The sequence below is a fragment of the Cucurbita pepo genome, chromosome 1, assembly GCF_057944985.1.
Source record: "Cucurbita pepo subsp. pepo isolate OVF chromosome 1, ASM5794498v1, whole genome shotgun sequence".
Lineage (NCBI taxonomy): Eukaryota > Viridiplantae > Streptophyta > Magnoliopsida > Cucurbitales > Cucurbitaceae > Cucurbita > Cucurbita pepo.
In genome coordinates this window covers 7,591,860-7,615,489 of record NC_141798.1, presented here as the reverse complement: position 1 = coordinate 7,615,489, position 23,630 = coordinate 7,591,860, and the positions used below count along the sequence as shown (strand labels likewise).

At 37.6% G+C, this 23,630-nt stretch overlaps 5 protein-coding genes, 1 long non-coding RNA gene and 1 other non-coding gene across 16 annotated transcripts; 5 read left to right on the top strand and 2 right to left on the bottom strand.

Annotated features, from left to right (window-relative positions):
- The first annotated feature begins 1,811 nt into the window (after positions 1 to 1,811).
- Positions 1,812 to 6,249, top strand: LOC111791644 (Phosphoribulokinase / Uridine kinase family). Its single transcript, XM_023673055.2, has 12 exons — positions 1,812 to 2,105; positions 2,869 to 3,253; positions 3,444 to 3,558; positions 3,697 to 3,892; positions 3,968 to 4,081; positions 4,166 to 4,339; positions 4,437 to 4,631; positions 4,707 to 4,829; positions 4,897 to 5,018; positions 5,107 to 5,221; positions 5,314 to 5,586; positions 5,688 to 6,249. The coding sequence occupies exons 2-12, from the start codon at positions 2,917 to 2,919 to the stop codon at positions 5,910 to 5,912; spliced, it is 1,989 nt and encodes a 662-aa protein (XP_023528823.2). The 5' UTR covers positions 1,812 to 2,105; positions 2,869 to 2,916; the 3' UTR covers positions 5,913 to 6,249.
- Positions 6,250 to 7,027: 778 nt separating this feature from the next.
- Positions 7,028 to 8,937, top strand: LOC111776341 (F-box/FBD/LRR-repeat protein At1g13570). The gene is made up of 4 exons (XM_023655774.2): positions 7,028 to 7,194; positions 7,372 to 8,195; positions 8,319 to 8,477; positions 8,611 to 8,937. The coding sequence occupies exons 2-4, from the start codon at positions 7,392 to 7,394 to the stop codon at positions 8,902 to 8,904; spliced, it is 1,257 nt and encodes a 418-aa protein (XP_023511542.2). The 5' UTR covers positions 7,028 to 7,194; positions 7,372 to 7,391; the 3' UTR covers positions 8,905 to 8,937.
- A 477-nt stretch (positions 8,938 to 9,414) lies between these two features.
- LOC111776280 (protein CLAVATA3 INSENSITIVE RECEPTOR KINASE 5) lies at positions 9,415 to 12,282 on the bottom strand. Of its 5 annotated transcripts, none has more exons than XM_087124756.1 (11): positions 12,141 to 12,282; positions 11,933 to 12,062; positions 11,778 to 11,849; positions 11,555 to 11,698; positions 11,408 to 11,479; positions 11,281 to 11,340; positions 11,103 to 11,197; positions 10,859 to 11,002; positions 10,423 to 10,794; positions 9,999 to 10,378; positions 9,415 to 9,922 (listed from the first exon to the last, which is right to left on the bottom strand). In XM_087124756.1, the coding sequence occupies exons 1-11, from the start codon at positions 12,238 to 12,240 to the stop codon at positions 9,602 to 9,604; spliced, it is 1,890 nt and encodes a 629-aa protein (XP_086980882.1). In that variant the 5' UTR covers positions 12,241 to 12,282; the 3' UTR covers positions 9,415 to 9,601. The 5 variants fall into 5 exon arrangements, with proteins under 5 accessions (XP_086980882.1, XP_023511471.2, XP_086980877.1 ...); XM_023655703.2 differs by having other exon boundaries at positions 10,447 to 10,794; XM_087124751.1 differs by having other exon boundaries at positions 10,423 to 10,788.
- LOC111776413 (uncharacterized) lies at positions 11,742 to 12,603 on the top strand. The gene is made up of 3 exons (XR_002812249.2): positions 11,742 to 11,879; positions 11,963 to 12,070; positions 12,165 to 12,603. It is a non-coding gene; the product is annotated as an uncharacterized LOC111776413 (long non-coding RNA).
- A 1,145-nt stretch (positions 12,604 to 13,748) lies between these two features.
- TRNAH-GUG (transfer RNA histidin (anticodon GUG)) lies at positions 13,749 to 13,820 on the bottom strand. Its single transcript has one exon. It is a non-coding gene; the product is annotated as a tRNA-His (tRNA).
- Positions 13,821 to 13,886: 66 nt separating this feature from the next.
- Positions 13,887 to 19,897, top strand: LOC111776350 (choline/ethanolaminephosphotransferase 1). Of its 5 annotated transcripts, none has more exons than XM_023655784.2 (20): positions 13,887 to 14,005; positions 14,299 to 14,486; positions 14,779 to 14,788; positions 14,876 to 14,926; positions 15,112 to 15,189; positions 15,285 to 15,360; positions 15,455 to 15,477; positions 15,562 to 15,662; positions 15,851 to 15,945; positions 16,044 to 16,112; positions 16,525 to 16,594; positions 16,765 to 16,828; positions 16,947 to 16,987; positions 17,073 to 17,157; positions 17,433 to 17,495; positions 17,677 to 17,735; positions 17,838 to 17,890; positions 18,118 to 18,190; positions 18,326 to 18,370; positions 18,464 to 18,717. In XM_023655784.2, exons 2-19 carry the CDS (start codon positions 14,350 to 14,352, stop codon positions 18,345 to 18,347), a joined length of 1,170 nt encoding a protein of 389 aa, XP_023511552.2. In that variant the 5' UTR covers positions 13,887 to 14,005; positions 14,299 to 14,349; the 3' UTR covers positions 18,348 to 18,370; positions 18,464 to 18,717. The 5 variants fall into 5 exon arrangements, 1 of the variants encoding a protein (XP_023511552.2); XR_015422017.1 differs by lacking the exons at positions 13,887 to 14,005; positions 14,299 to 14,486 and adding exons at positions 18,822 to 18,868; positions 19,763 to 19,897 and having other exon boundaries at positions 14,572 to 14,788; positions 18,464 to 18,554; XR_015422019.1 differs by lacking the exons at positions 13,887 to 14,005; positions 14,299 to 14,486 and adding exons at positions 18,801 to 18,868; positions 19,763 to 19,897 and having other exon boundaries at positions 14,572 to 14,788; positions 18,464 to 18,554.
- Positions 19,898 to 21,717: 1,820 nt separating this feature from the next.
- Positions 21,718 to 23,590, top strand: LOC147793818 (uncharacterized). Of its 2 annotated transcripts, none has more exons than XM_087125826.1 (2): positions 21,718 to 21,928; positions 22,292 to 23,590. In XM_087125826.1, the coding sequence occupies exon 2, from the start codon at positions 22,326 to 22,328 to the stop codon at positions 23,469 to 23,471; it is 1,146 nt and encodes a 381-aa protein (XP_086981952.1). In that variant the 5' UTR covers positions 21,718 to 21,928; positions 22,292 to 22,325; the 3' UTR covers positions 23,472 to 23,590. The 2 variants fall into 2 exon arrangements, with proteins under 2 accessions (XP_086981952.1, XP_086981953.1); XM_087125827.1 differs by lacking the exon at positions 21,718 to 21,928 and adding an exon at positions 22,038 to 22,056.
- The last annotated feature ends 40 nt before the right edge of the window (positions 23,591 to 23,630 follow it).

Sequence of the window (23,630 nt, the reverse complement as noted above, 5' to 3'; positions counted from 1 at the left end):
TTTCATTAGATTGGAATGATATTAAAATCAACGCTTTGAAATTGATGAATTAAAAAAAGAAAAAAAAAATGGAAGTGGGGGTATTTTAGTCCGCAAATATTTTGATTTAATTTCATATTTGAAAATTACATTAAATATGATTTAAAGAATTGTAGTCAAAAGAAACCAAACAATTTGAAATAAATAAATACTTTAATTTGGAAAAAGAATTAAATTCAAAAAAACATAATGTGGTTATGAGTAGTTGAGAGTATATTCTCTTTCAATATTCCCTTAGAAACACTAATTATTAATTCACTAAAGTAAAATAATGGTTCTTTGGTTAATAAAATATTTTGTTGGGTAAAGAAACCATAAAAAGGTTGAATTAAAGGATGGAAATATCGGTGTTTCAATTAGGACAGGAAGCAAGTTTGATTAGCTACTGATGATTTGGAGGATCCGTTAAGTAAAGATTTTGCACTGGTATTGTGTTTTGCCTGACTTGATCGGATGAAATGATACCAAGAACGAAGTGGTACTAGGTTGAGTGGATACCCATATTTATATTGTTTCATCCGACAATAGTGATCGACTTCATGAGTACGATCAGATACCCTGATTGACCATAAGCCCTAATCGGAATCTTATTTATTCACTCTTTGAGTAGTCGATTAGCTCTTGCTCGACTAGGGCTTCCATTTCTATTTTCATATGTGCGGGTTGGATAGGCTTAGGTCTATCGGCTCATTAGGTTGGGTATCTTATTAACTATAATTTGGATAAAGAAAAAAAAAAACAAAAAATTCCGAATTTAATTATTATGAGGCATAGTACCTAATGTTTGTTTCTAAATTAGTTATAGAAACGGGAATACATTACCCACCCTCGACTCTAGCTATGATTCTGACTCATACCCACCCTTTATCCCAAACTACAGGCATGCATTAATGATCCACGTTAATTCAGGGTTGATATCTATTTGGTCCAAGTTTCAACCTCGAATTTCAAAGATCAAAAATGCATTTTTGTGGACAAATATTTAATCGTCAACCTAAATAAAGCTTTACTAATTAAGTATATATTATCGACAATATTAGAGTCCAGATTTCCCATTGTTTACAAGTAGAAGAATTGATATTCGACCCACTTTGAAATTACAGTGATCGTACTCTCGTTTTCAAACTTAGACAAAGATGATAGACAAAAAGACCAAAATACCCCCATAAAAGATGAAAATAGAGAGGAAATGTTTTACATGGATGGAGTGGTTAGGTAATTTCAGTTAGGGTCCTTCCATTATTTCACCTTTCCAAATCAGTCCTTACTCCAAAATTATGTGCCGTGGTCAATGGATAAAAGTGTTGGGATTACAGCTTTTAAGTGGCTATGAAGTCAATATTTTTATTTTGGGTTTAAATAAATAAATAAATAAATGAGAGAAAATTTATATAAATATTTAATTTATTCATTTTTCAATTATATCAAAATTAACCGAATTAAAAAAAAAAATTCGAATACAAAATATCTCAACAAGAACCTCACAAAACTCCTATTTTCTTGGAACGATAATATATTTTTTTAATTAAAAAAATGAAATTTAATGAAACGAAAATAAATAAATATATTTTAAAAGGCGGAATGTGGATCCCGATCTGATTGATTTTCTTTTTCTAGATATTTACGAGAATGGATAGAATTAATTAATTGAGAAAAATAAATGGTAAATCTTTTTTTTTAAAAAAAAAAATTGATTGAATTAAAGTTATCCAAAATATTAAATAAATAAATAAAAAAAATAATAATAAATACCCTTCTCCGTTCTCCCAGTTTTCCTCACCTCTGAGAGTCCTTTTTTTCTTGCTTTTCCTTGAAGAGCGTCTGCAGATTCTCTGGAATTCGCAGTTCCCAAAACTCAAATAAAAGAAGAAACGGGAAAAGGGTATCAAAAAAATCCCACGAATTCGAGCTTCTGCTTCTGTTCTATACCAAGAAACTGGAGCCCAAAACCAAACATTATATAACCGACCTTCCTTCCTTCCAGGATGAAATTTGCCACCAGCCTTATGAACTGCGGCTGTGCTCACTTGTGACCCATTGTGATCACGAAACTCACTCTTAAACCGGTGAGTGTTTTCGAATCAAATGTCGAGAGATGGATATTGGGTTCGCACTCATCTTGCTTTCCTTTTTTTTTTTTTTTTTTTTTTTACTAAATTCCGGTTTTGTTTTGCTTCGTTGTCGTGATTCATGGATGCTGATTTGTTTTTCCAATCGTTTTATTGTGTCCTTTACTTGGGTGCATTCTGTCGTAGTCGAATGAGTGGTTGTAAGTTAAAGCAGAGTCATTATGATTGGTTTTGTTCTTGTGTGATTGCGTTTTCTGGGACGTTCGTTTCTTTTTTTTCCTTTTGATTTTTGTTAATCTGCTATCTGGGTTGTTCTTATTATGATTGATTTCGACGTATTTTCATCATTGGAGAGGGGAAACTTTGTGATTTTTGTTTAATTGTCACTCTTGAAAGCGTTTGGTTGGATTTTACTCGATTGCTCTGTTTCGTTTTATTGTGGTTCTGGAGAAGTAGCTGGGTTGTAATGCTTTAACTTAACTTAGAATTATGAAATTCAATGACAACCGAGAAGATAAGTCGAATAAGCTGCCTTCATCATTGTGGATCCTTTCATGCCTTGTATTTAGCAGCTTCATTTATTTCTGGAATGAATTTTGTTTCAATCATTTTTCTGTGGTTTGAAAATGTACTTTGATCAATAATGCTCTCAAGATTCCCCCTGAAGAAAAGATGGAAAGAAGCATTGCCTGTACTTTGATCTATAATTCAGTCATTTTCTGGCGCATAAAGTGTTGTTTGTTCCCTTGATCATTCACAGTTCTATTATCTGGCTGCATTTTTGTGAGGGAAGTAGCACCCCAGCTTAATGGCTCAAGATCATTCTAGTTGTGAATCTCATCAGAAACGAGCTGGTCTATTAAAAGACCAAGTGAGGTTGTTTAAGAGGAAGGATTCTGACCGCTATGAAATAGTTTCAATCCAAGATCCTTTGTCGTTTGAGAAAGGGTTCTTCATAGTTATTCGTGCCAGTCAGCTTCTAGCTCAGAAGAATGATGGAATAATATTGGTTGGTTTAGCTGGTCCTTCTGGGGCTGGAAAAACTGTATTTACAGAAAAGATTATGACCTTTATGCCTAGTATTGCTATCATATCCATGGATGATTACAATGATGCAAGCCGAATTGTTGATGGAAACTTTGATGGTAAGCACATTTAGTTTATCTGAACTCCCCCATCGGTTGGAGAGGAGAACGAAACATTCCTTAGAAGGGTGTGGAAACCTCTCCCTAGCAGACAAAACCTTGAGGGAAAGTTTCCCAAAGAGGACAATATCTACTGGCGGTGGGCTTGAGCTATCGGCGAGCAATAACTGACTTCCCTATTCTATTTCAGATCCACGTTTGACTGACTACGACACCTTGCTCCAGAATGTCCAAGATTTAAAAGCAGGGAAGCAAGTCCAGGTCCCAATTTATGATTTCAAATCCAGTTCCAGAGTTGGATACAGGTTGGTTAATCTTCTCAGTATTAAACATAGCATACGATAAGTAATAAGATCATTGCCTTTGTAGTTATATCTTATGCGTTGGTTCATGACACAAAATGAGTATTTGAGACATTCTGTCGTCCTTTGCTGGCATTATAGGACCATTGAGGCTCCCAGCTCAAGGATTGTGATCATTGAAGGAATTTATGCTTTAAGTGAAAGGTTGAGGCCCCTATTGGACCTTAGAGTATCTGTTAGAGGTGGAGTACACTTCGACCTTGTGAAGAGGGTGTTACGTGACATCCAACGTGCTGGCCAAGAACCAGAAGAAATTATTCATCAAATCTCTGAAACAGTTTGTACTCTCCTGCTGCTAAGCATTTTATTACACCATCTCCAGAGTTATCTAAGTAAACTTCTTTCCCTGCAGGTGTATCCAATGTACAAGGCTTTCATCGAACCAGATCTTGAAACTGCTCATATAAAAATCATCAACAAATTTAATCCCTTCACAGGATTTCAAAGCCCCACATACATTTTGAAGGTTATTATTCATTTGGCCCTTAATGTTCTTTCAAATGCCACTTTTTCTACATTGACACAACCCCTTTTCACTTTGTCTCTGTAGTCAGCGAGAAAGATAAGAGAAGATCAAATTAAGGCTGTGTTATCTGAAGATCATATAGAACATAAGGAGCAGACGTATGATATATATCTGTTGCCACCAGGAGAAGATCCAGAGTCTTGTCAATCATATCTAAGGATGCGCAATAAAGAAGGAAAATACAGTCTCATGTTTGAGGTTGTTCATACTTTCTTGTGTTCTTGGCATTGTTCTTCTTTAGTTTTGTTTAGATTCCAACTTACATTTATGATTTGGTAATTATTGAACCTTACAGGAATGGGTTACTGATAATCCATTTATCATATCTCCAAGAATAACTTTTGAGGTCAGTGTGCGGCTTCTAGGAGGGCTGATGGCCTTAGGATACACAATAGCAACGATTCTTAAAAGAAGCAGCCATGTATTCTCAGATCAAAGAGTGTGTGTGAAAATTGATTGGCTGGAACAATTAAACCGCCAGAATGTTCAGGTACTGGAACAGTATGAATGGTGGCTTGCCAATGGGCATGTCAAGTACTGAGCTTCTCACTTGTTGGCGAAACAGGTACAGGGGAAAGATCGTCTCGTCGTAAAACACATAGCGGAGCAGCTGGGATTGGATGGTTCCTACATTCCTCGTACCTATATTGAACAGATTCAACTGGAAAAGCTTGTAAATGAAGTCATGGTATGAAGTCTTTGTAAGCTCTGATTTATTTGTATTCAATTCTTTGTCATCATCATGTCATTTGCAGGCTTTGCCTGATGATTTGAAGTCTAAACTCAGTCTTGACGAAGATTTGGTTTCAAGCCCCAAAGAAGCACTCTCTAGAGCCTCTGCTGATAGAGTTTCATTGAGAAATAGGAATCTCAAAAGGTTAGAATGTTCAAGCTTTTTATAAGCTCTTTGAGAGGACTTTCTTGCCTAGTCCTATGTCTAATGCGTGAGAACTTGTATTGAGCAGTGGCATATCTCGGTCATATACAACCCAAAGGGAGAAAAAGATGACAGGATATGCTTCCAACCACCAGAGATTTGTTGACAGAAACTCGGAGTCTCCGGCAATGCTTGCAAACCAGGTACATAAATGAACTGAGACTAGAGATACTCAGTGTTGTTTGCGTTGTGGAAGATGAGTACTCTTTATAACATTACTTTGGTTGCAAACCAGGGAGCCATGACTCAGCTTTCTGAACAAATTTCATCACTAAATGATCGGATGGATGAGTTCACAACTCGAATTGAGGAGTTGAATTCAAAGTTGAGTTTCAAGAGGAATTCACCCAGCCAACAGAACATGAATCTCCAAGCAGAAACGTGTAATGGCTCTGTGCCAACTTCTTATTTCGTGTCTGGATTGGGTAATGGTTCCTTGACTGGATCCATTATGCCCAATTCTTCATCTTTCTCCCAGTTGGGCAAGGAATCTCCTTTAATGGATGAGGTAAGTGGCTTGTCATTCTGCTAAGCTATGTCCTGTCCATCACTCATATATATGTTCATGACTTTCCCTGGCTTGTTGTTGTTGTTCATCTCTGTGATCAGATATCAGGAATTGCGAGGGGGCAACGACAAGTTATGCACCAACTAGATTGCCTGAGCAATCTCGTCCGGGAACGCGAAAGCGGGACCGAAAGATCTCGTCAAGTAAGAACAAAGAAGAAAACCATGATGCCTGATCCTGAGCCTCTTACACTTCCTCTCCTGTTGACCATAGCAGTTGGTGGTGTAGGAATTTTCTTGTACAAGGGGCTCTTAAGACGTAACTGATTCCCTCCCTCCCTCCCTCCCTCCCCTATCCCTCAACTCATTCAATAGATTAGAAGCTTTTCATCACTTCATTATTGTCTTCTGCTTCCGCTTCCACAAACTGTGTTGCAGTCATCGCCCTTCGACACCGGAAGGACACAGACGACGAATCAATCTCGATGATCGAGAACGGTATCGTTTAGAGAGATTCTGAAGGCAGCAGAGAAAAGTTTGAGCTTTCAAGATCCTCTGAGTTCTACTTGAGAAAAAGGGTGTAATAAACTACTTTTCAGTTTGTGGAGATGCCTCATTCATTTCAGTTCAATAACATTTATATCTTCTTGCTTTTTGTTTCTAACGTCCCATTGTCCTGTGTCATGATCGCACTTAGTTTTGCAATAGATTTGGTGATTCCACAGGCAAAAACACAATTAGTAAGAACTTTCCAAAGAAGTAGCCACTTAGTTTTGCAATAGATTTGGTGATTCCACAGGCAAAAACACAATTAGTAAGAACTTTCCAAAGAAGTAGCCCCAACAAAATCATTAGGTGAATAGTGTAGTTTCGTAACCAATTCAGTATACTGACTAAGGGTGAATCGGTGAGTCTGAAGAGGTGAGTTGTGTGCTGCTATACAACGAATGAGATTCCAAGAATCGGTTCATGTTCAGCCTAATCCATGACTTTAAAACCACACTGAACAAGCCTCACATATGCCTTGGAACAAGAATGAAATTACTTTTGGTTAAATACAAAATTTTAAATAATTATTATAAATTTATTTTGGCCCTTGTAACTAATTAGTATGAAAATAATTAAATTTTAAAAACGTAATAATTATTTTAAAAATTACCACAATATTAATTAAATTTAAAATAGAATAAAATTTTAATTAAAAAAAAAAAATTGAATTTCCAGTTACAACCTACACCGAACGCGGCGTCCCTTTCAGTGAACAGTGTTAGACGAACACGACTCTCCACAATGGTATGATATTGTCCACTTTGAGCATAAGCTCTCATGGCTTTGCTTTGGGCTTCCCCAAAAGGCCTCATGCCAATGGAGTTAGCATTCCTCACTTATAAACCCATGATCATTCCCTAAATTAGTCGATGTGGGACTTCCATCATCCAACAAACAGAAACCCCTGCCACTGCCCACTCCAAACTTTTGCGTATGTTTATCATTTTCTTCAATTCTCTGTCTACGCCGTCCTTCCTCCGATCATTTTCGAACTGAGAGCTGCAGCCGACCGCAACGCCGCTTTTCCGCCTCTTCTTCTCTTCTGATCCTTAACTCGCTGGTGGGTTTTATGAATTTTGTAGTCCTCGTCAGTTTCCTTGCTCTCCAAAACTGTGTTCTTTGGTCTGAATTCGGAAGTAGTGTGTTTTTTATTTTTCATTTTCCTTTACTGCATGAATGCCCGGGTGGAATAATTGTGTTATTGCAGTTTCTCATCGTGTTCTTGCTTCAATTGCAGATAGAGAGCGAAATCTTTAAATGGGTGACATTTTGGGCATGGATCATTTAAGCGATCTGCCTCAGAGCATTATAGAATGCATTCTCACTAGGTTACCGATTAGAGATGCCATTAGAACCAGTATTTTATCTAGGAGATGGAGATATAAGTGGAATACCCTTACTCAACTTGTGTTTGATGATGATTGTGTTGCCATGTCCAACGATGGAATTTATGAAGACCTTATATATTTTATCACTCATGTTCTTTTTCTTCATGAAGGTCCAATTCACAAGTTCCATCTTTCTGCTACCTACTTACAGAATACCCCAGATTTAGATCAGTGGATGCTTTTCCTTTCAAGGAAGGGCATCAGGGAATTGATTATTGAATTGGGAGACGGTGAGTGGTTTAGGGTTCATTCTTGTCTTTTTAACTGTAGTAAATTAACCCTATTGGAGCTGTATCGTTGTGAATTGGATCCACCTCCTACCTTTAAGGGATTCTTATGCTTGAAAAGCCTAAAGCTTCATCAAGTTCTGATTGCACCCGAAGACATTGAAAGTCTTATTGCTAATTGTCCACTCCTTGAGACTCTGGCGCTTTCCTACTTCGATAGTCTAGTCCTTAATATCTGTGCTCCGAATCTCAAGTATCTCTATCTTGAAGGCGAGTTTAGAGACATATGTCTCAAAAACACGCCACTCTTGGTTGCAATTTCGGTTGCATTATATATGAATGATGATACTGAGCCCTTTGGTGACAATTCTGATTGCAATTTTGAGAAGTTTTTTGGTGGGGTGCCTTATCTTGAGAAACTTACAGGGCATGTTTATTTCACCAAGGTACGATTGTTCAAATATATTTATTCCTTTGATGATCTGTACTTCTGTTGCATAGCTTTATTTATAACAGTTGGTTTGAAGAATTAAATGTGACTCTCATACCCCCCCTCCCGCTCCCCATAGTATCTGAGTATAGGTAATAGTGCCAGAACTCTACCGGTTTCACATATCTATTTAAGGAGTATTGAACTGCACCAAGTCAGTTTTGAAGATATGAATGAGATACTTGTTGTGCTTCGCTTGATTACCAGCTCTCCGAATTTGGAGGAGCTGCATGTTTCGGTAATTGTTTTTTTTTTCTTTCCATTCTTACCGTTTTTCTCTGTGGCTCTGTTCTTGAATCGGTGTGAACGTTTAAGTTATATTTTGATGAAGTTCGGAATGGTGACATCATTTTCTACTTGCTTTCAAACAGGGCTCCTCAAACCCTGTGGCTGCTTCAGATGCACCTGACTTGGACTTTTGGGAGAATGAATGTCCTTCGAACTGTACATTTGGTAAACTTAAAGTTGTGAAAACGACAGATATGTCTGGTGTACCACACGAGATGGAATTTATTAAATATTTGCTTAGGAATTGTCCGGTGCTTGAGACAATGAGTATCAGACCTTGTGTCTATGTTACAGATCGACGGTTGAATATGTTGATTGAACTGTTAAGATTTAGGAGGGCTTCACCTCAAGCAGAAATTTTGTTCATCCAAGAATAGTTGTTCTAGTAATAAAGCTCCTTTTTCATTTTATACCTGCATTAATATATAATTTTCTTCAGTAAATAGATAGCTTTATTGCAGCTTTTATTGATATCACTTGTGAAATCAAGAACGAATGGTATGACCCACTTCTGTTATATGATATGTGACATTCCTTCTCTTGTCATTCTGTCTTGTCAGCTGCAAGATTCTTTACGACACATCATTATGAACTCTATATTGAAGCATGTTCAATGATATGCCCTTACTTTCTCACAAGGCTGAGTTGAGTATCCCCTTCGAATATTTTTGGAAACTATCTTATAACATTGTATGTTATAGGTGACAACAGAAGAAAAAAAATAGAAAAAATCTTTCAAAATATTGAATTAGTAGAGAAACCCGGGAGTGGTTTTTCAGTTCTTTTCTTGAACTAGCAATAATATTTTCAGTTCAAATTGCTTCTGTTTGTTTGATCAATCTTATTGCCCAACCATAGTCTCCTTTAGAGATTGAATTACCAGAAAATGCAGGAGCAAAACTCAATCCAGTATTACTATTACGAGCTCGAGAACTCGGACTGTACAATTACGAGTACCTCCACCAACACAGAAGCCTCAACATGAGGCTGACATATGACAGATTCACTTTGATAATATACAGGAAAATACATGCTGGGATTCTTTGTATCAAAGAAATAAGAACTGTATAACCATCATCTTGGTCCAGAAAGCTCCATGGCTTGTGCAAGCAAGGAAGAATCATCTGTAAGATCAGAATATTGCCCGGAAGAGGAGAATTCATTGACTCTGTACCTGTTTGCATCTGCCCTCTGAGAAGCTTCCCATTTCTCTGCAAGTCCATCCCCTTCAAGCATTCTGACCACTTCAGACATCTTAGGTCTGGTGGTTGGAAGGTACTGCGTACATAAGAGAGCTACTTGAACCATTTCTTCAAGCTCGATCCAGTCGTAAGTTTTCCTTAGATCCTTGTCAACTAGTATTTCAAGCTTCTTTTCTTGGTTAATTTTCTTTACCTGCAATATATTAGAGTTGATATTTGACATCTCTTTCATGTATGGAATACAGCAAGTTTTATTTCAGGTGGCTCACCCAATCAAGCATGGCTCCTTTCTGATTAGCAGCTTTTCCAAATTCAAGAGCTCTCTGTCCAGTGATCAGCTGAAGAAGAAGGATTCCAAATCCAAAGACATCAGTCTTCTCAGAAGATTGGCCAGTGGAGAGATACTCAGGAGCTATATGGCCAACAGTTCCGCGTACAGCAGTTGTCACATGTGAATCTCTGTGATCCAACAGCTTTGCCAGTCCGAAATCTCCCACCACAGCCTCGCAGTAATCATCAAGCAATATATTTGCAGCCTTAACATCCCTATGTATGATCTTAGGGTCACACTGCTCATGCAGATACAGCAACCCTCTTGCTGCACCCAATGCTATTCTTTTCCTCGCGCTCCAATCCAGAGCTGGCTTTGCTGTTAATGGAGAAAAATCAGTAGCCATGGTTAAAACCTTGAACCAAACATGTCGTTTTGTATTGTACCTTTGAGACGGGATGCGACACTGCCGTTGGACATATAGGGGTAAACCAACAGTCTCTCTGAGGTTGTCGTACAGAACCCGTAAAGACGGAGGAGGTTCCGGTGCACAGCTAGGCTGATCATCTCAACTTCAGTCTGGAATTGGATTTCTCCTCTGATAGCATTTCCATCTTTTAGCCTCTTCACAGCTACAACTGTACCATCTTGAAGGTACCCTTTGTACACATACCCAAACCCACCCTTTCCCACCAAGTTTTTACTGCTGAAGTTATTTGTGGCAGCTTGAAGCTCTCTGAACTGGAAAATCCTTAGGTTCCCAAGGCAAACTTCTTCAAATCGTTGATCTGAAACTTTAATGAGCTTTTCTTAATATCAAAATGTCATTTGCAGTAATAAGCTTATGAAATGACAGACCATTAACATCAAAGAAAATCTGCTGGTTGTGTCGTTGCCTCCACCAAATAAAGCAGCCTAACCCAACAGTCAGCAGAACAACGCATCCAAGGCTTGAGCCAAAAGCTAAGGCTAATCTGTGGCTCTTGGATCTCCCAGAAGGTGCTGCTTGGACATTGTGAAACACAAAACAACTTATCTATAGCAAAGGAAAAAACCATGACTTTCAAGTTTGAAACAGGACGAGAGTGGGAAGTTTGATTACTTTGAGGCGTATCGACTGGAAATAAGAGAGGTGGAGCAGTGCCATTGCAGCTATGCTCGGACCCAAGCGAGCAAATGAGCGAATTCCCAGCAAGGCTTTGTAAATTCAACCATAAAATCAATAATCTAAGAACAAGAAAGCTCTATGTATACATTTATTTAGTTGAACAGTAACTTACTTGTAGGTTTTAGGTAGCAATCTGGGCAATGGGCCACTCAGATTATTAAAAGACAGATCCCTGCAACAATTTAACCCCATGAAAAACGGTACAGTTTTAAAATCTTTGCCAAAAGATAAGTGCTTACAGCAATGCCAGCTGAGTCATGTTGGCCAAAGATGAAGGAATAGCCCCAGAAAGACTGTTATTATTTAGCCTCCTAATCACAAACAAAAACAAAAATATATGGATTTTCTGGTTGCATCAACAAAGTTTGTTTCTTGAACAATCTTACAGATATTGAAGACTCTTAAGATGGGAGAAAGAAGTGGGAATTTGTCCATGGAAGGCATTGCTTGAAAGATCAAGAGTGGCAAGGCCAGGTATGTTCCCAAGCTCCATTGGGATTGTTCCTGATATATTGTTGTACTGTAGAAGCCTGTAAAAACAAAAAAAAAAAAAAACTCCACAGTGAAGAACAGAGGCTTTTCATGGAGATGAAGAAGATGACTACTCACACCGACTGAAGATTTGTCAAATTTCCGACGCTCGGCGACAGGGTACCCGACAAGTTCTGACTAGGAGCTCCTCTGCAATGAATAGTTTCATTGGAGCAATCAGTAAGTGAAACTTTTGAATATTTGTAGAAATTGTTTTGGAGATTTGTTGTTACAAGGTAATGACGAGTTTCTGTGGAGAACAGGTGATCATGGTCCAGCTACATGGATCCACAGCATTTTCATCCCAATTAAGAACAGAATGAGGGTCTTTCAGAGCAGCTTTGATGGCCATCAGGGCTTGCACTAAAAGGGTAAAAAATTGATGTTTAGATGAATATGAACACATCCAAGACGAGATAAGAACACTTCCATTAACAGTACCTTCATAGTTGACACCTTTTGCAGTAAGCAAAGCATTTACAGAAGAATTCCCTAAGCAAAACAAGAACAAGAAGAACAAAATGACAAGTTCTTGAAGCATTCTTCAATGGCGTTGAAGATGGAAGAACTTGACTCTGGTTTTATGAAGGAAGCAAGGTAGAGAGGAGCAGGTAGAAGATGATCTGAAGTGCTCTAACTCAACCAACTCTCAACTGATCCCTTTGTTGGTGAGTTTTTCTCTTTCTTTTTATATGTCTTCTTGTAAAATTGGATCAGAACTGAGATGGTTTTTTGGTGGTAAAAAGGGAAGCCAACATGCCGCTTAGTGCCTCTGAAAAGAATATGGAAAAGGTAACCAATTCGTAGATATTCTTTTAAACACTAAAATTCCCTTCAATCATGCTTGAGTTTAAAGAGAACAGCATGTGGGAATTCCCGAAATTTAAAATATTCTTTTACCCGACTTTAGTTCTCACGTACTTTACCAAATATTCGTCTTAATTAGCTAACTCATAATATTCTTGTTTACGTCTTATGATTGAAGCTAAAACATGTCGTATGCTTATTTGTTTTTGCTCTCTAAACTTCGAACTTATCAAACATTCTCTCTCACTAATTCTCATTTGGCCACCAAATTTAGTCGAATTGGATTAGAAAAAAGAAAATATAGGGTTTAAAAATATCTTTCAAATTTAGTCCAGAGTCACGTCACTGTCACCACCACAAAAACCCTAGTATGCTCGATACCGAACCTCTTATAAAACCCTAATCGCAACAACTGGATCCTAATGTTTTGTTAGGGCTGAAGTTGGTAGGCTTTACTTCCACCCACTTCTTGCTTTGCAACAGAAGAGAGTAAGACATGCAACCTAAAGTAAAGTATTGGATATTAAAAAAATTAAAATAAATAAAAAGGTAATTTCTATTAATTATTGGTTCCTTTTTATTTCAACAATTTCTACAAAACCCTAATCATATTCTCTTTAAATATCAATAAATAAATAAAATATATAAATTCCTCTGCTTCTGAATTTCGGCGTATTTTCTTACTATTAATTATCTAAGGAATGTTTTTTTTTTTTTTTTTTTTTTTGTATTTTTGTATTTTTGTTTCCGTCTCCCTTAAAGACCATTCAAAATATATATAATTAAGAAAAATTTGAAAGTTATTTCTTCATTATTAATAAATATATTTATGGTGCTGTATTTTTAATACTAAAATAGCCATATAAATGTAACAAAAATGAAATAAAATATGCATACATTAATGATTTTATAATCATATTAATCAATATCTACCTTATTAAGGGGTTATGCTTTTATAGTCGTTTCAAAATTAAAGGGGAAAGGGAGACAACCTAACTGTCTTTTTAAATTCTTTTGTTGAGACGTGACAAAAGCCACGACTTTATTTTGGATATAAAAGAAAAAAAATAAAATAAAATCACATTTTGCACTCATCTAACTCAATTATTAATTTATATTGAATCTATCCCTTGGAAATCAATGTTTTCATTCACATTTTTTCATAATAATTTGATTTTTTTTTTTTAAAAAAAAAAAAGTTAAATTGGAAAGAGAAAAATAAATTAAAAAATTGCCATTAAATGTGGCTGCTGGGATTCGAGCCCAGGTCTCTACGGCCACAACGTAGAATTCTTACCACTAAACTACAGCCACTTTGATGTTCGGTTTTACCGCGTTTTAAGTTTATTTAATTAAATTTACCAACTCGGAGTCGGTTAACCTGGAGGATTTCAAGCTTCACTTCAGGGCGGGAGGGAGAGCGAAAACGTCTGGCTCGAACCAGTTGGCGCTCTCTAATATTCTCCATTGGATCGTTCGATCTCTTCGATTCACAGTCGGTGAGTTACGTTAACGATCTCATGCTATTTTGAGATTTTTGTTCAAGCTTTTCCTATCAATTACCTTGGTTACTTTCATTGAACTATATCGATTTCAAGGCTGTAAGTCTTCTGCTTCATTTTGTGAATTTTTGTTTCCTAATCTATGCATGTCGCTCTAGTAGGAATGTTCTTTAATCTTTAAAACGCCCACTGAATGGATATTGAGTTTTCGCCATCAATACAGAGAAAATTGAAGTGAACAAAAAAACTTGCACCACTAATCTGTTGGTTCATGAGTTTTATTCTTTTAGTTATTGGTAGGTTGTCTTGGAGTGGATTGAGGTACTGAAACAGTGAAAGAAATGGGCTATATCGGAGCACATGGCGTGGCGGCTTTACGAAGATACAAGTACAGTGGTGAGGATCACTCTATTGTGGCGAAATATGTCTTGCAACCCTTCTGGAGCCGTTTCGTGAATTTCTTTCCTCTTTGGATGCCGTATGTGTTCTTATCTTTTAGGTCATATGAGTTTGCGAATTTATTTAACTTTACGCGATTTCCTTTACGAACTGAAGTTAGTTGCTAGCTTTAGAAAAATATTCAACATAAACATCCAGGCTCTAACGTTTCTCATTTAGTTTATTCTGGATCTTATTTAGCTTTAGATAAGCCTTTAGCGTTTAAATTGTTTTTTCTTGTTATATTAATGATTTTGCTCATGAATTTTGGCAACATTTCCACCGAATAACGCTGACTTCTTCTCTCTGTTTGTATCTGAGGACCTCTTCAGCCCAAACATGGTGAATTGATCTTACATCTAGCACTGACTTCTCATTTCTACCTCCAATTTATTGGAATTGCTTCTTATATGTACTATTTTATGCCAGATAACTTTTGTTGGATTCATTTTTCTGGTCACATCTGCACTGCTTGGCTATGTGAGTATCAATCAATCTGACCATATATGCTTCTTAGTTGAACTTCTTTGTTCAAAAGAACACAGAAATTCAAATGTGGATTCTGGAACTTTATTTTCTGATTTATTTTATGCCAGAAGCTTCGGATGAATACCAATATTAAAAGTTTCTCACTGTTTCACGTATTTTCTATTTTTTGTTTTAAGGTATATTCGCCTCATCTAGATTCAGCTCCACCAAGATGGGTTCATTTTGCCCATGGGTTACTCCTTTTCTTATATCAGGTTCGATTGGTTCTTCTTCTTTCTCCATAACAGTTCTCCTGTGCTTTGCTCTAATATATAAACTTTTCAACTTTAATTTCTCACTTACTTGCTAGACTTTTGATGCTGTTGATGGAAAACAAGCAAGAAGAACAAATTCATCAAGTCCATTGGGGGAACTTTTTGACCATGGTGACCTGCCTTTTCATATAATTTTTTTTTCTTTTATCTTGATTGATATATTGACAGATGATGTAATCTCTTCTTTCCATATATCTCTTCTCAGGATGTGATGCACTTGCATGTGCGGTTGGTACCTTCTTCCTTAGTCTTCAACTCATAATTTGAAGAACCTAAGTGCCATTTTTCTGAAAGTCCATGTTTTCTTTTCAGTTTGAATCTTTAGCTTTTGGAAGCACTGCCATGTGTGGGAGGAATACTTTCTGGTTATGGGTTATTGCAGCCGTTCCTTTTTATGGTGCTACATGGGAACAGTAACTATTCGTACTTTTTTTACCCTTACAGACCGTATGGACTACGAAGAACAAATTTCTGGAAATTGGATGAAATTTGATATGGGCTTGTTAGTTATTTGTTGAATGCTAGGAAGTCCAGCACAGATTTGCTTATTGACTTCTTTTTTCTTTCGATCATTCTGTTTATTCTACCCCTTTCTATGCAGTTATTTCACAAATACTCTAATTCTTCCTACTATAAATGGACCCACAGAGGGTCTTATGCTGCTCTATCTATCTCACTTTTTTACTGCATTTGTCGGTAAATTCCCACGTCTCTTTTGATTTTCCACTTTGCAAAGGATTAGCATCCTTGATCTCTGTGAGAAGCAATTATGATTTAGTTTCTTACCTTTCCAGGTGCTGAATGGTGGACTCGTCCTATTGGAAAATTCTTACCATTTTTAAGCTGGGTTCCGTTGCTTCCTGGTAACTCTATGGTTAATGTCATCATCATTTGCCTTGCCCATATTCTGTTAGATTTAGTGCACACCGAATCTGCTCTTAAATATACGCGCTTTCAAGCAACATATATTTAAATGTTTTGGTACTCTACTGTTCTTATTTTATTTCCATAGCCACCTACTTGCTAACAGTTATGTAAACATTGTCCAAGACTAATGTCATTTGGATAGTTTTAATTGAGCTTTTAAATTTGAACATATTTTAAAAACTTTAAAGACTTCTTGGGATCAAAGTATGATTGTTTTTATTGATACCTTAATGAATTTGATTGATTTGCTTGACCCGGAATGTCTGCCCTGCTGGATTACTGCCGATGTTTTCGTTTCCTTTTAGCTAATTGTGGCCGAAGCCTAATATTTATTCTTTTTAATGTCAGATGTTGCGATGAGTAGTGCTGTGATGTTAGTAATGACAGCTTTTGGTGTTATTCCCACGGTTGCATTTAAGTAAGCACCCAATCTATTAAATACTAGATAATATATCTGGACAGATGCTATAGTGGGCTTGTAGATATCAGAGCTAAAAATTTACGTGAAGCATAAGCCCACATACAGCTAATAATTATTGGTGAAATAAAGTTAAGATTTAATTTACAATATGCTGTGTTTTTGTGCAGTGTGTCAAATGTCTATAAGGTTGTTCGGGCGAGAAAAGGAAGCATGTTACTGGCTTTAGCAATGGTAATAGCTCTAATGGGGCAATGCGGCAACTCTATTTTTCCCAGTTTCTTCCTTACTATATATTCTGCCAGTTTCTTGGTTATTTGGTAAACCAACTCTTTAATTCTTTTCTTGTCAGTTGTGCCCATTTGCTGTACTCCTTGGTGGAGTCCTGGCATGGTACGATCTGGAGCTATTGGACATCAAACCTTTTCTTCCCAAATGTATCTTTTATTCTTTCAATGATGACCTTCATTCTCTGTAGGGATTACTCATCTCCTTCAGACCTCATAAAAAACTATCCACATTTGGTTGTAACCGGAAGCGGGCTTGCCTTTGGATTCTTAGTGGTAAGATATTCTTGTTGGGTGTGAATATTTAGATAATAGGATTTCAGCCACCTAGCTGTTTTTCTAATCATGAATTTTAAATCACCCATATAAATTCTGTTTTAACTCAATTAAAAGAGCATATTAAACAAAAGAATCAGAAAATGGTTTCCATCAAGTTTATTAGACGTTCTTTTTCTTTAGTTGTGTATCAACTTTTCTCTGCGTTTCCTAATTATTGGCGTATTCTTAACCTCTGATGCTAATGGCCTGTGAATAAAAACCTTCTTTTGCAGGGAAGAATGATTCTTGCTCATTTGTGCGATGAACCTAAGGGCTTGAAAACTGGAATGTGCATGGTATTCTACACTAACACACTTATATGTTAGGAATTGCTTGTAGTTGAACTTTATATATAGTTCCTAGCTGGTGTTTATTACTGTGTTACTTTGTCTTTGTGCTCTTTTTCCCCATGAGGTTGTCATTTTCCCCATTGTAGTATAAGATCTGATATAAGGACTTTTCATTCATACTTTGCAGTCACTCTTCTATCTCCCATTTGCGATTGCGAATGCACTGACCGCAAGACTTGGTGGAGGGTATTTCTATCATCCTATTTCAATTAATTAATGGAAATGACATCCTATGTATGGATATTGGACCTCTTTCAACTGATGAACCATATGTATAAACTGTTTCAGGGTTCCTTTGTTTGGTGAGAGATTGGTTCTGCTTGGTTACTTCATCTACGCAGGTTCATCAATTTTCTTGATAACAAAAATTTCATAACATTTGTTCCTCAGTCGTCTGTGTTGCTTTTTCATGTTGTCTCCAATGATTACAAGTTAGCAAGCTCCGTTCAGGAAATCATGTTTTCCTTGAGTTCAATGCTGCTGTTTAATTTCTCTAGGCTGTGAGAATATTTTGATGTTTTGGTGCTGCTACACTTTTTCATATGTATCTTACTTTCTTCGCATTCAGGTGCTCTCTATTTGCACTTTGCCACATCAGTTATTGAAGAAATGAGAAGTTCTTTGGGAATCCACTGCTTCAGGTGAGAGAGAAAACCATGCCACGTGCTATAAATTTCTATCAGCTACCAAATTGGAAAAGTACTAGGATTCTCTCATTTATTGCCTGGTTCAAACAAGAATCAACGTATTCATTCAGAACTTTTCTTGAATACCAGGATAATTAAGAAAGAAGGTTGAAATCTGCTGGTTTTGCCGTATTGGTATGCCCTTCCATCCCTTGCTGACTTTGTTAAGAACTAACGTATTCATAAAAGTAATCACATAATGTTCTTGACAATTTTGAACCCTGACAGAGTATCGGCTTCAATATGAAGGCAACGTGTATTTAGCTATTTCAGAACCTCGGCTATCTTCGTGTAGATTGCACAACGTAGCTAAATCTCAGTAAGTTATCCTTCAACAATATCCCTCTTTGTAGATAGTGCGTGGAATCCTAGCGCAGAATTTCTGCATATCGTACTGGATGTGTAAAGATTCAGAAATCATCAGAAGTTTTGAGTTTTCTTCTTGTAAACATATTAAGCAGCTGAAGTATGTTTTATATCTACATCTGTGCTTATTATTGTGTATGATCTGAAACGTCCAAATCTAATCACTAAATTCTGATTAAATGATGAAAATGTGATTCAGCCATCTAATCTATGATCACAGAGAAATGGGAAGCATCCAATGGAAACAGAGCACGTCAGACAGCAAAGGTATATTTCTTAGAGCATGTAATGTAAGCTGGGGTAGGTTGGTTTTTAATTTAATCATGAGCCCATTCAAATTAAATGGGAAGTAAGACATAATCTTTGTTGTTTTATCAAGATAGGATATGCTCATAATCATGCATAAATATTGAAAGTGACAATCCCATTAAGTCCTTGGTTAAAGCTTATGAGTTACATAAACAATAGCAAAATTATTAATTAAGGGAAGTCCGTAGGGACATCATCATTACCAAATGCCAACTATATTACAACTTAACTGGGACTGAGCTTTTGTTTTTTTTTTTTTTTTTTTGTTTTTTTTTTTTTTCAATATTAAATTAATGTTTTTGTCAATAATTTAAAATGCTCGCGCGTGTATGGAGCGTGCGACTTTTTACTATTATGATCTTTACCTTCTACCTTTTTCTCTGCTCTAAAGTACCTACCTCGGAGTATGGTGTATGATGCCAGTTTCCAATAATGCATGATATAATATATATGTGGCAAGAAAAATATTTGAGGTCGGTCCTACTTATTTATACCTTTGTGGACAAATTATTAATTATTATTTTTTATAACATGTACATGAGAGATGTTTTGAAATCCATTTGTGGGGCTGATATTCTCTTCATTAATTCTTTTTCCTTGTTCTTTTGTATTTTCAATTTTGAAAGCTCTTGCATTATGTAAAGGGCTTTTCTTGACTTTGTATGTGGTGTTTGAGATCCCATTCGTTCATGGTTTCACATATGACGTTTTAATTTTTGACTTTTACACCAGAAAGTACTTTTTCTTTTTCTAGCATTTCTTTAAATAAATTGCTGCTTTGCAAGTCTGAAGAGATATTGAACTTATATTGTGTTTTCGGTTGATAAAGTTTCGACTCTATATTGTGTTTAGGTGGCGCAAAGGAATATGGATTATAAACCTGGTTAATGGGTTGTTAAAATTATTGTGTATCATGAATTTGTATTGCTCATGTATTAGCATATTCATATCCTAATCTATAAACTTATATGTGTGTATGAAACTTTACATCGGTTGAGGAGGAGAACGAAGCATTATTTATAAGAGTGGGTAAACCTCTCCTTAGCAAACGCATTTTAAAAACCTTGAGGGGAAGCCCGAAAAGAAAAGTCCAAAAAAGACAAAATTTGTTAGCGGTGAGCTTGGTTTATTACAAATGGTATAAAGAGCTAGACATCGGGCGATGTGTCAGCGAAGAGGTTGAGCCTCGAAAAGATGTGGATATGAGGTGGTGTGCCAACAAGGACGTTGGACCTTGAAAGAGGGTGAATTGTGAGATATGACATCAGTTGGGGAAGGAGAACGAAGCATTCTTTGTAAGGATGTGGAAACCTTAAGGAAAACTTCGTAAATAAAAGTACAAAGAAGATAATATTTGCTAGATCAATACGTGGGTTTGAGTTCTTACCATATATATATTCTTTTGGTTACCAAATATGAAGTTTGGCCGGTAGCAATGAATTTGTTTCGAGTTTTAGGGGTAACGGCAGGGAGACTATATAATGTGATCATGCATGGCATGTGAAGGAACGGGGGTGGACCCGCATTCGATTCGGGCCGCCCAACTTGTTCACGACACGTCAAATGTGATATCCAGTACTCGCCCCCGGTTGGAAATTGGAGAGCCCTCGGGTGTGATCACCACCGTTGGCTTGAATCCTTCTCTAGTAGTACGATGGGCGGAGGAGGGGGGATGGATTTGATACACCGTTGGCTTGAATCTAGTGGGGATGACAACGTATGGGCCATGTCTCAAAGAGTAATGATTATGTGTAAGAAAAGATAGTAGACAGCTGAGGTTGCATGCCTCCTCCTCCTCGTAGGCCTCATCTCCTCTATGCATTTTCCTTTGGTTTTGATCTTAATTCTTATGATTGATTAAAGTTTAATGCAATGCTCATATAGTTGGTGAGAAATATCATATAAGTTTGGATCTTTACGAACGTGATATGACATTTTTTTTTCTTAATTTGTCGTGACAATTTGGTACAATATTATCAAAAGACGGGTTTTTAGATGTAACTTTATATACAAAAGTAAGAATTTTATTTCTTGAAATTAGCTATACCATATAGTTACTTGTTTTCTTCTATTCATTCAATTTTTGTGGGCCGAATATTAATTGTAAAAATAAATATAAGAGAAATTTTGCGGATTGGGACAGGTGAAACTTAATCCTCTTCTGACATTGTTGTAATAAAACTCTCCCAACAGGTAACATAATAAAACCTTAAAAACGTCTCTCTGATTTCATTAGTTCCACTTCCACTAGGCTTTTAATTTTTTCACGTGGAAGGTTATCCGACAGGCAAACTTTGATGGCGATGGAGGAGGGAGTACGGTTTCACAATCGCACTTTTGATGGCAGCGGACTTGCAATTGTGCGGCATTGACTTTCCAACGACAAGTGAGCTAAGTCAATTCGTTCTTGCGTCGCCTACGGTCAAGCGATGTATGCTCGAGCCTCTTGCCTCGATTTTAAGAGAAGGTTTTAGAAAGCGAGGGCAGAGAGAGATTTTGGAAAGAGGCGTTGTATAAGCAAACAAGAGAGAAATAACAACAGCTCACAATATATAACTTTGGGTAGGGAGAAGTTGACAACTAGTCGTATCCCCCTATAGTACATTCTGAGGCATAGTCGTATCCCCCTATAGTACATTCTGAGGCATTTCATGTCTGACAGACTTAGACATGATATTTCTGAAACGTCATACTTCCTAGAAATACAAAAGTAAAAACTAGAATATGAAAAGACGTAAAGGGTTGGGTTTGTCATGGGCATGCGGCCATGGGCAACACGCCTTGGACGAACATGACCGTGACACACGGCGGCAGCAACGAGAGGGAGACTGGATGCACGCCCGCCCGACCCAGCTCGATTGATTGATGGATCTTGGCCGTATGATTTGAAGACTTTGTTCCCACTGAGACTCGGGCGCAGGATGAAGGAGTTGACCCTGCAGCAGAGTAGCAGAGCCCAGAAGCGCTAGCAACAGCGAACCAGCCTTCTTATTATGGAGATTGTTCAATTTGAAGAAGGTATTCATTCATTCACTTCCCCTGCAGGAAAGCAATAATGGGCTGCGCAGAATAGCGCCTCCTTTTAGTCACTCTGCTTTGTGTTTGTTTCCTTCTTCTGCTCCTTCACTGTCTTCTTCCTACAAAACGTGATTTTTACGTCTCTCTCTCTCTCTCTCTCTCTACAAAGTTTTAATTCTTTTAAGAATCCTTCCCTCTTTTGCATTTCTTGTGCTACCAAAGTCAAAACTTTTTCAACCTCTGTCTTTCTTCTTTCCGCCCTTTACCCTTTTCAGCTGTGAAGCATTCTGACCAAGCTCCTTTGTTTTCTCCCATGAATCCAAGTTGATTCACCTCAGTTTTTTCTTCTTGTTCTTATCTCAGTGTCATCTATCAGCCCGTCAAGGAAGCAGTGGCCATGAGGGAGAGAGGCAAAGCTCTGGCGGTTTACAGCAACGATATGGACTTCTATTCCTCTGCTTCTGAGTTTCCCTGTAAGAAACACCCTTCTTCTTCCTCTGTTGGTATCTGTGCTGATTGTTTGAAAGATCGGTTGATCAAGCTTGTTTGTTCTGACTGTGGGGAGCAGAGGCTCTCCTCCTGCTCCTGCTCTGAGATCTCGTCTAATCGAAATTCATGTACTGTGGAAGTGGGAAGTGTTGGGAGAGTTTCGTTTTTAATTGAGAATGAGAGAAATGGCGTTTCGTTGTTGGGTCCGATGAAGCCCAAGATGGAGAAAAGGGAGGAGATCGTGCTTCTGGAGAGAAGCAGTAGTAGCTGTGTGGAGAGTAAGAAGAGTGGGTTTTGGAGGATCGGGAATTTTTTCAGGAAAAAGAGGGAGAAGGGATGTGAGAGATCAAGCGTCTGCGGGTTTGATGAAAAGAGCGATATTTGTATGGTTGATTACATGGGTGTCTCAAGATCGAGATCTCTCTGTAGTTTTCGTGGCGGCGGGCATTTTGGGTCGGAGGACGGCGGAGACATGGTGGTTTCTGGTGGCCGGAGCTCGATTTCCGGTGCAAGAACATCTAGTGTCAATGGAGGACTCGTCTGTGATTCCGCCAGAAGAAGTGGATTCAGCGAAACAGAGCCAAGAAAAAGCGGTTTCGAGAGCGATCACAGAGATTGTGGAAATTATGAAAGCGATCACAATGGGTTCAGTTTAGCTAGTAGACGTGTATTTTCTTTAAAAGAAAGCGATTTTAACGGGATGGATGAATCTGGGTTCATAGATTTCAAGTTGGATTTCACATCAGAAACAAAGCCAGACATCTCTGTTCCCAAAATGGGTCTGGGTCTGGGTCTGGGTTTGGGACCTTTCTCAAACCCCAACTCTGCATTTGGGAGCTCGAGAGCTTTCGACATGGCGCTTTACAGTGGCTCCACCGGCCAAGGGATGATCGGCAGCGGCGGAGGTTCCTGTAGAATAACAGTCAGTGACAGAGGGATAAAGAAGGGGAGGAAAAGCTTGAAATCATGGAAATGGATATTCAAGCATCCGCCAAACTGGGCAAATGCTGCAACATCGAGGAAGAAAGAAGAAGAATTAATGTCTAAAACTTGAATTCACCAAGAACAGATTAGAAAGTGTCCTTTTTTCCTTCGTTTTAAGTAGGGTTTAGTACAAATATTGATCTGTATTTCTGTCATCTTTCCGAATATAGTTGGTAATCGTTCTGTGAACTTCAAAGCCACTCGTGTACTCTGCTCAAAATCTCTTTAT

What these genes read in the sequence shown, in the direction of transcription:
- LOC111776341 (XM_023655774.2), top strand. Translation starts at nt 7,392, where the DNA reads ATGGGTGACATTTTGGGCATGGATCATTTAAGCGATCTGCCTCAGAGC. An exon ending in GGCATGTTTATTTCACCAAG is followed by an intron (nt 8,196 to 8,318) that starts GTACGATTGTTC and finishes CGCTCCCCATAG; the next exon opens with TATCTGAGTATAGGTAATAG. An exon ending in TGGAGGAGCTGCATGTTTCG is followed by an intron (nt 8,478 to 8,610) that starts GTAATTGTTTTT and finishes GCTTTCAAACAG; the next exon opens with GGCTCCTCAAACCCTGTGGC.
- LOC111776350 (XM_023655784.2), top strand. Translation starts at nt 14,350, where the DNA reads ATGGGCTATATCGGAGCACATGGCGTGGCGGCTTTACGAAGATACAAG. An exon ending in CTTGGTGGAGTCCTGGCATG is followed by an intron (nt 16,988 to 17,072) that starts GTACGATCTGGA and finishes CATTCTCTGTAG; the next exon opens with GGATTACTCATCTCCTTCAG. An exon ending in TTGGGAATCCACTGCTTCAG is followed by an intron (nt 18,191 to 18,325) that starts GTGAGAGAGAAA and finishes CTTGAATACCAG; the next exon opens with GATAATTAAGAAAGAAGGTT.
- LOC111776280 (XM_087124756.1), bottom strand. Translation starts at nt 12,240, where the DNA reads ATGCTTCAAGAACTTGTCATTTTGTTCTTCTTGTTCTTGTTTTGCTTA. An exon ending in AAAAGGTGTCAACTATGAAG is followed by an intron (nt 12,063 to 12,140) that starts GTACTGTTAATG and finishes TTACCCTTTTAG; the next exon opens with TGCAAGCCCTGATGGCCATC. An exon ending in CTTAAGAGTCTTCAATATCT is followed by an intron (nt 11,480 to 11,554) that starts GTAAGATTGTTC and finishes GTTTGTGATTAG; the next exon opens with GAGGCTAAATAATAACAGTC.
- LOC147793818 (XM_087125826.1), top strand. Translation starts at nt 22,326, where the DNA reads ATGAGGGAGAGAGGCAAAGCTCTGGCGGTTTACAGCAACGATATGGAC.
- LOC111791644 (XM_023673055.2), top strand. Translation starts at nt 2,917, where the DNA reads ATGGCTCAAGATCATTCTAGTTGTGAATCTCATCAGAAACGAGCTGGT. An exon ending in TAAACCGCCAGAATGTTCAG is followed by an intron (nt 4,632 to 4,706) that starts GTACTGGAACAG and finishes TTGGCGAAACAG; the next exon opens with GTACAGGGGAAAGATCGTCT. An exon ending in AATCTCCTTTAATGGATGAG is followed by an intron (nt 5,587 to 5,687) that starts GTAAGTGGCTTG and finishes CTCTGTGATCAG; the next exon opens with ATATCAGGAATTGCGAGGGG.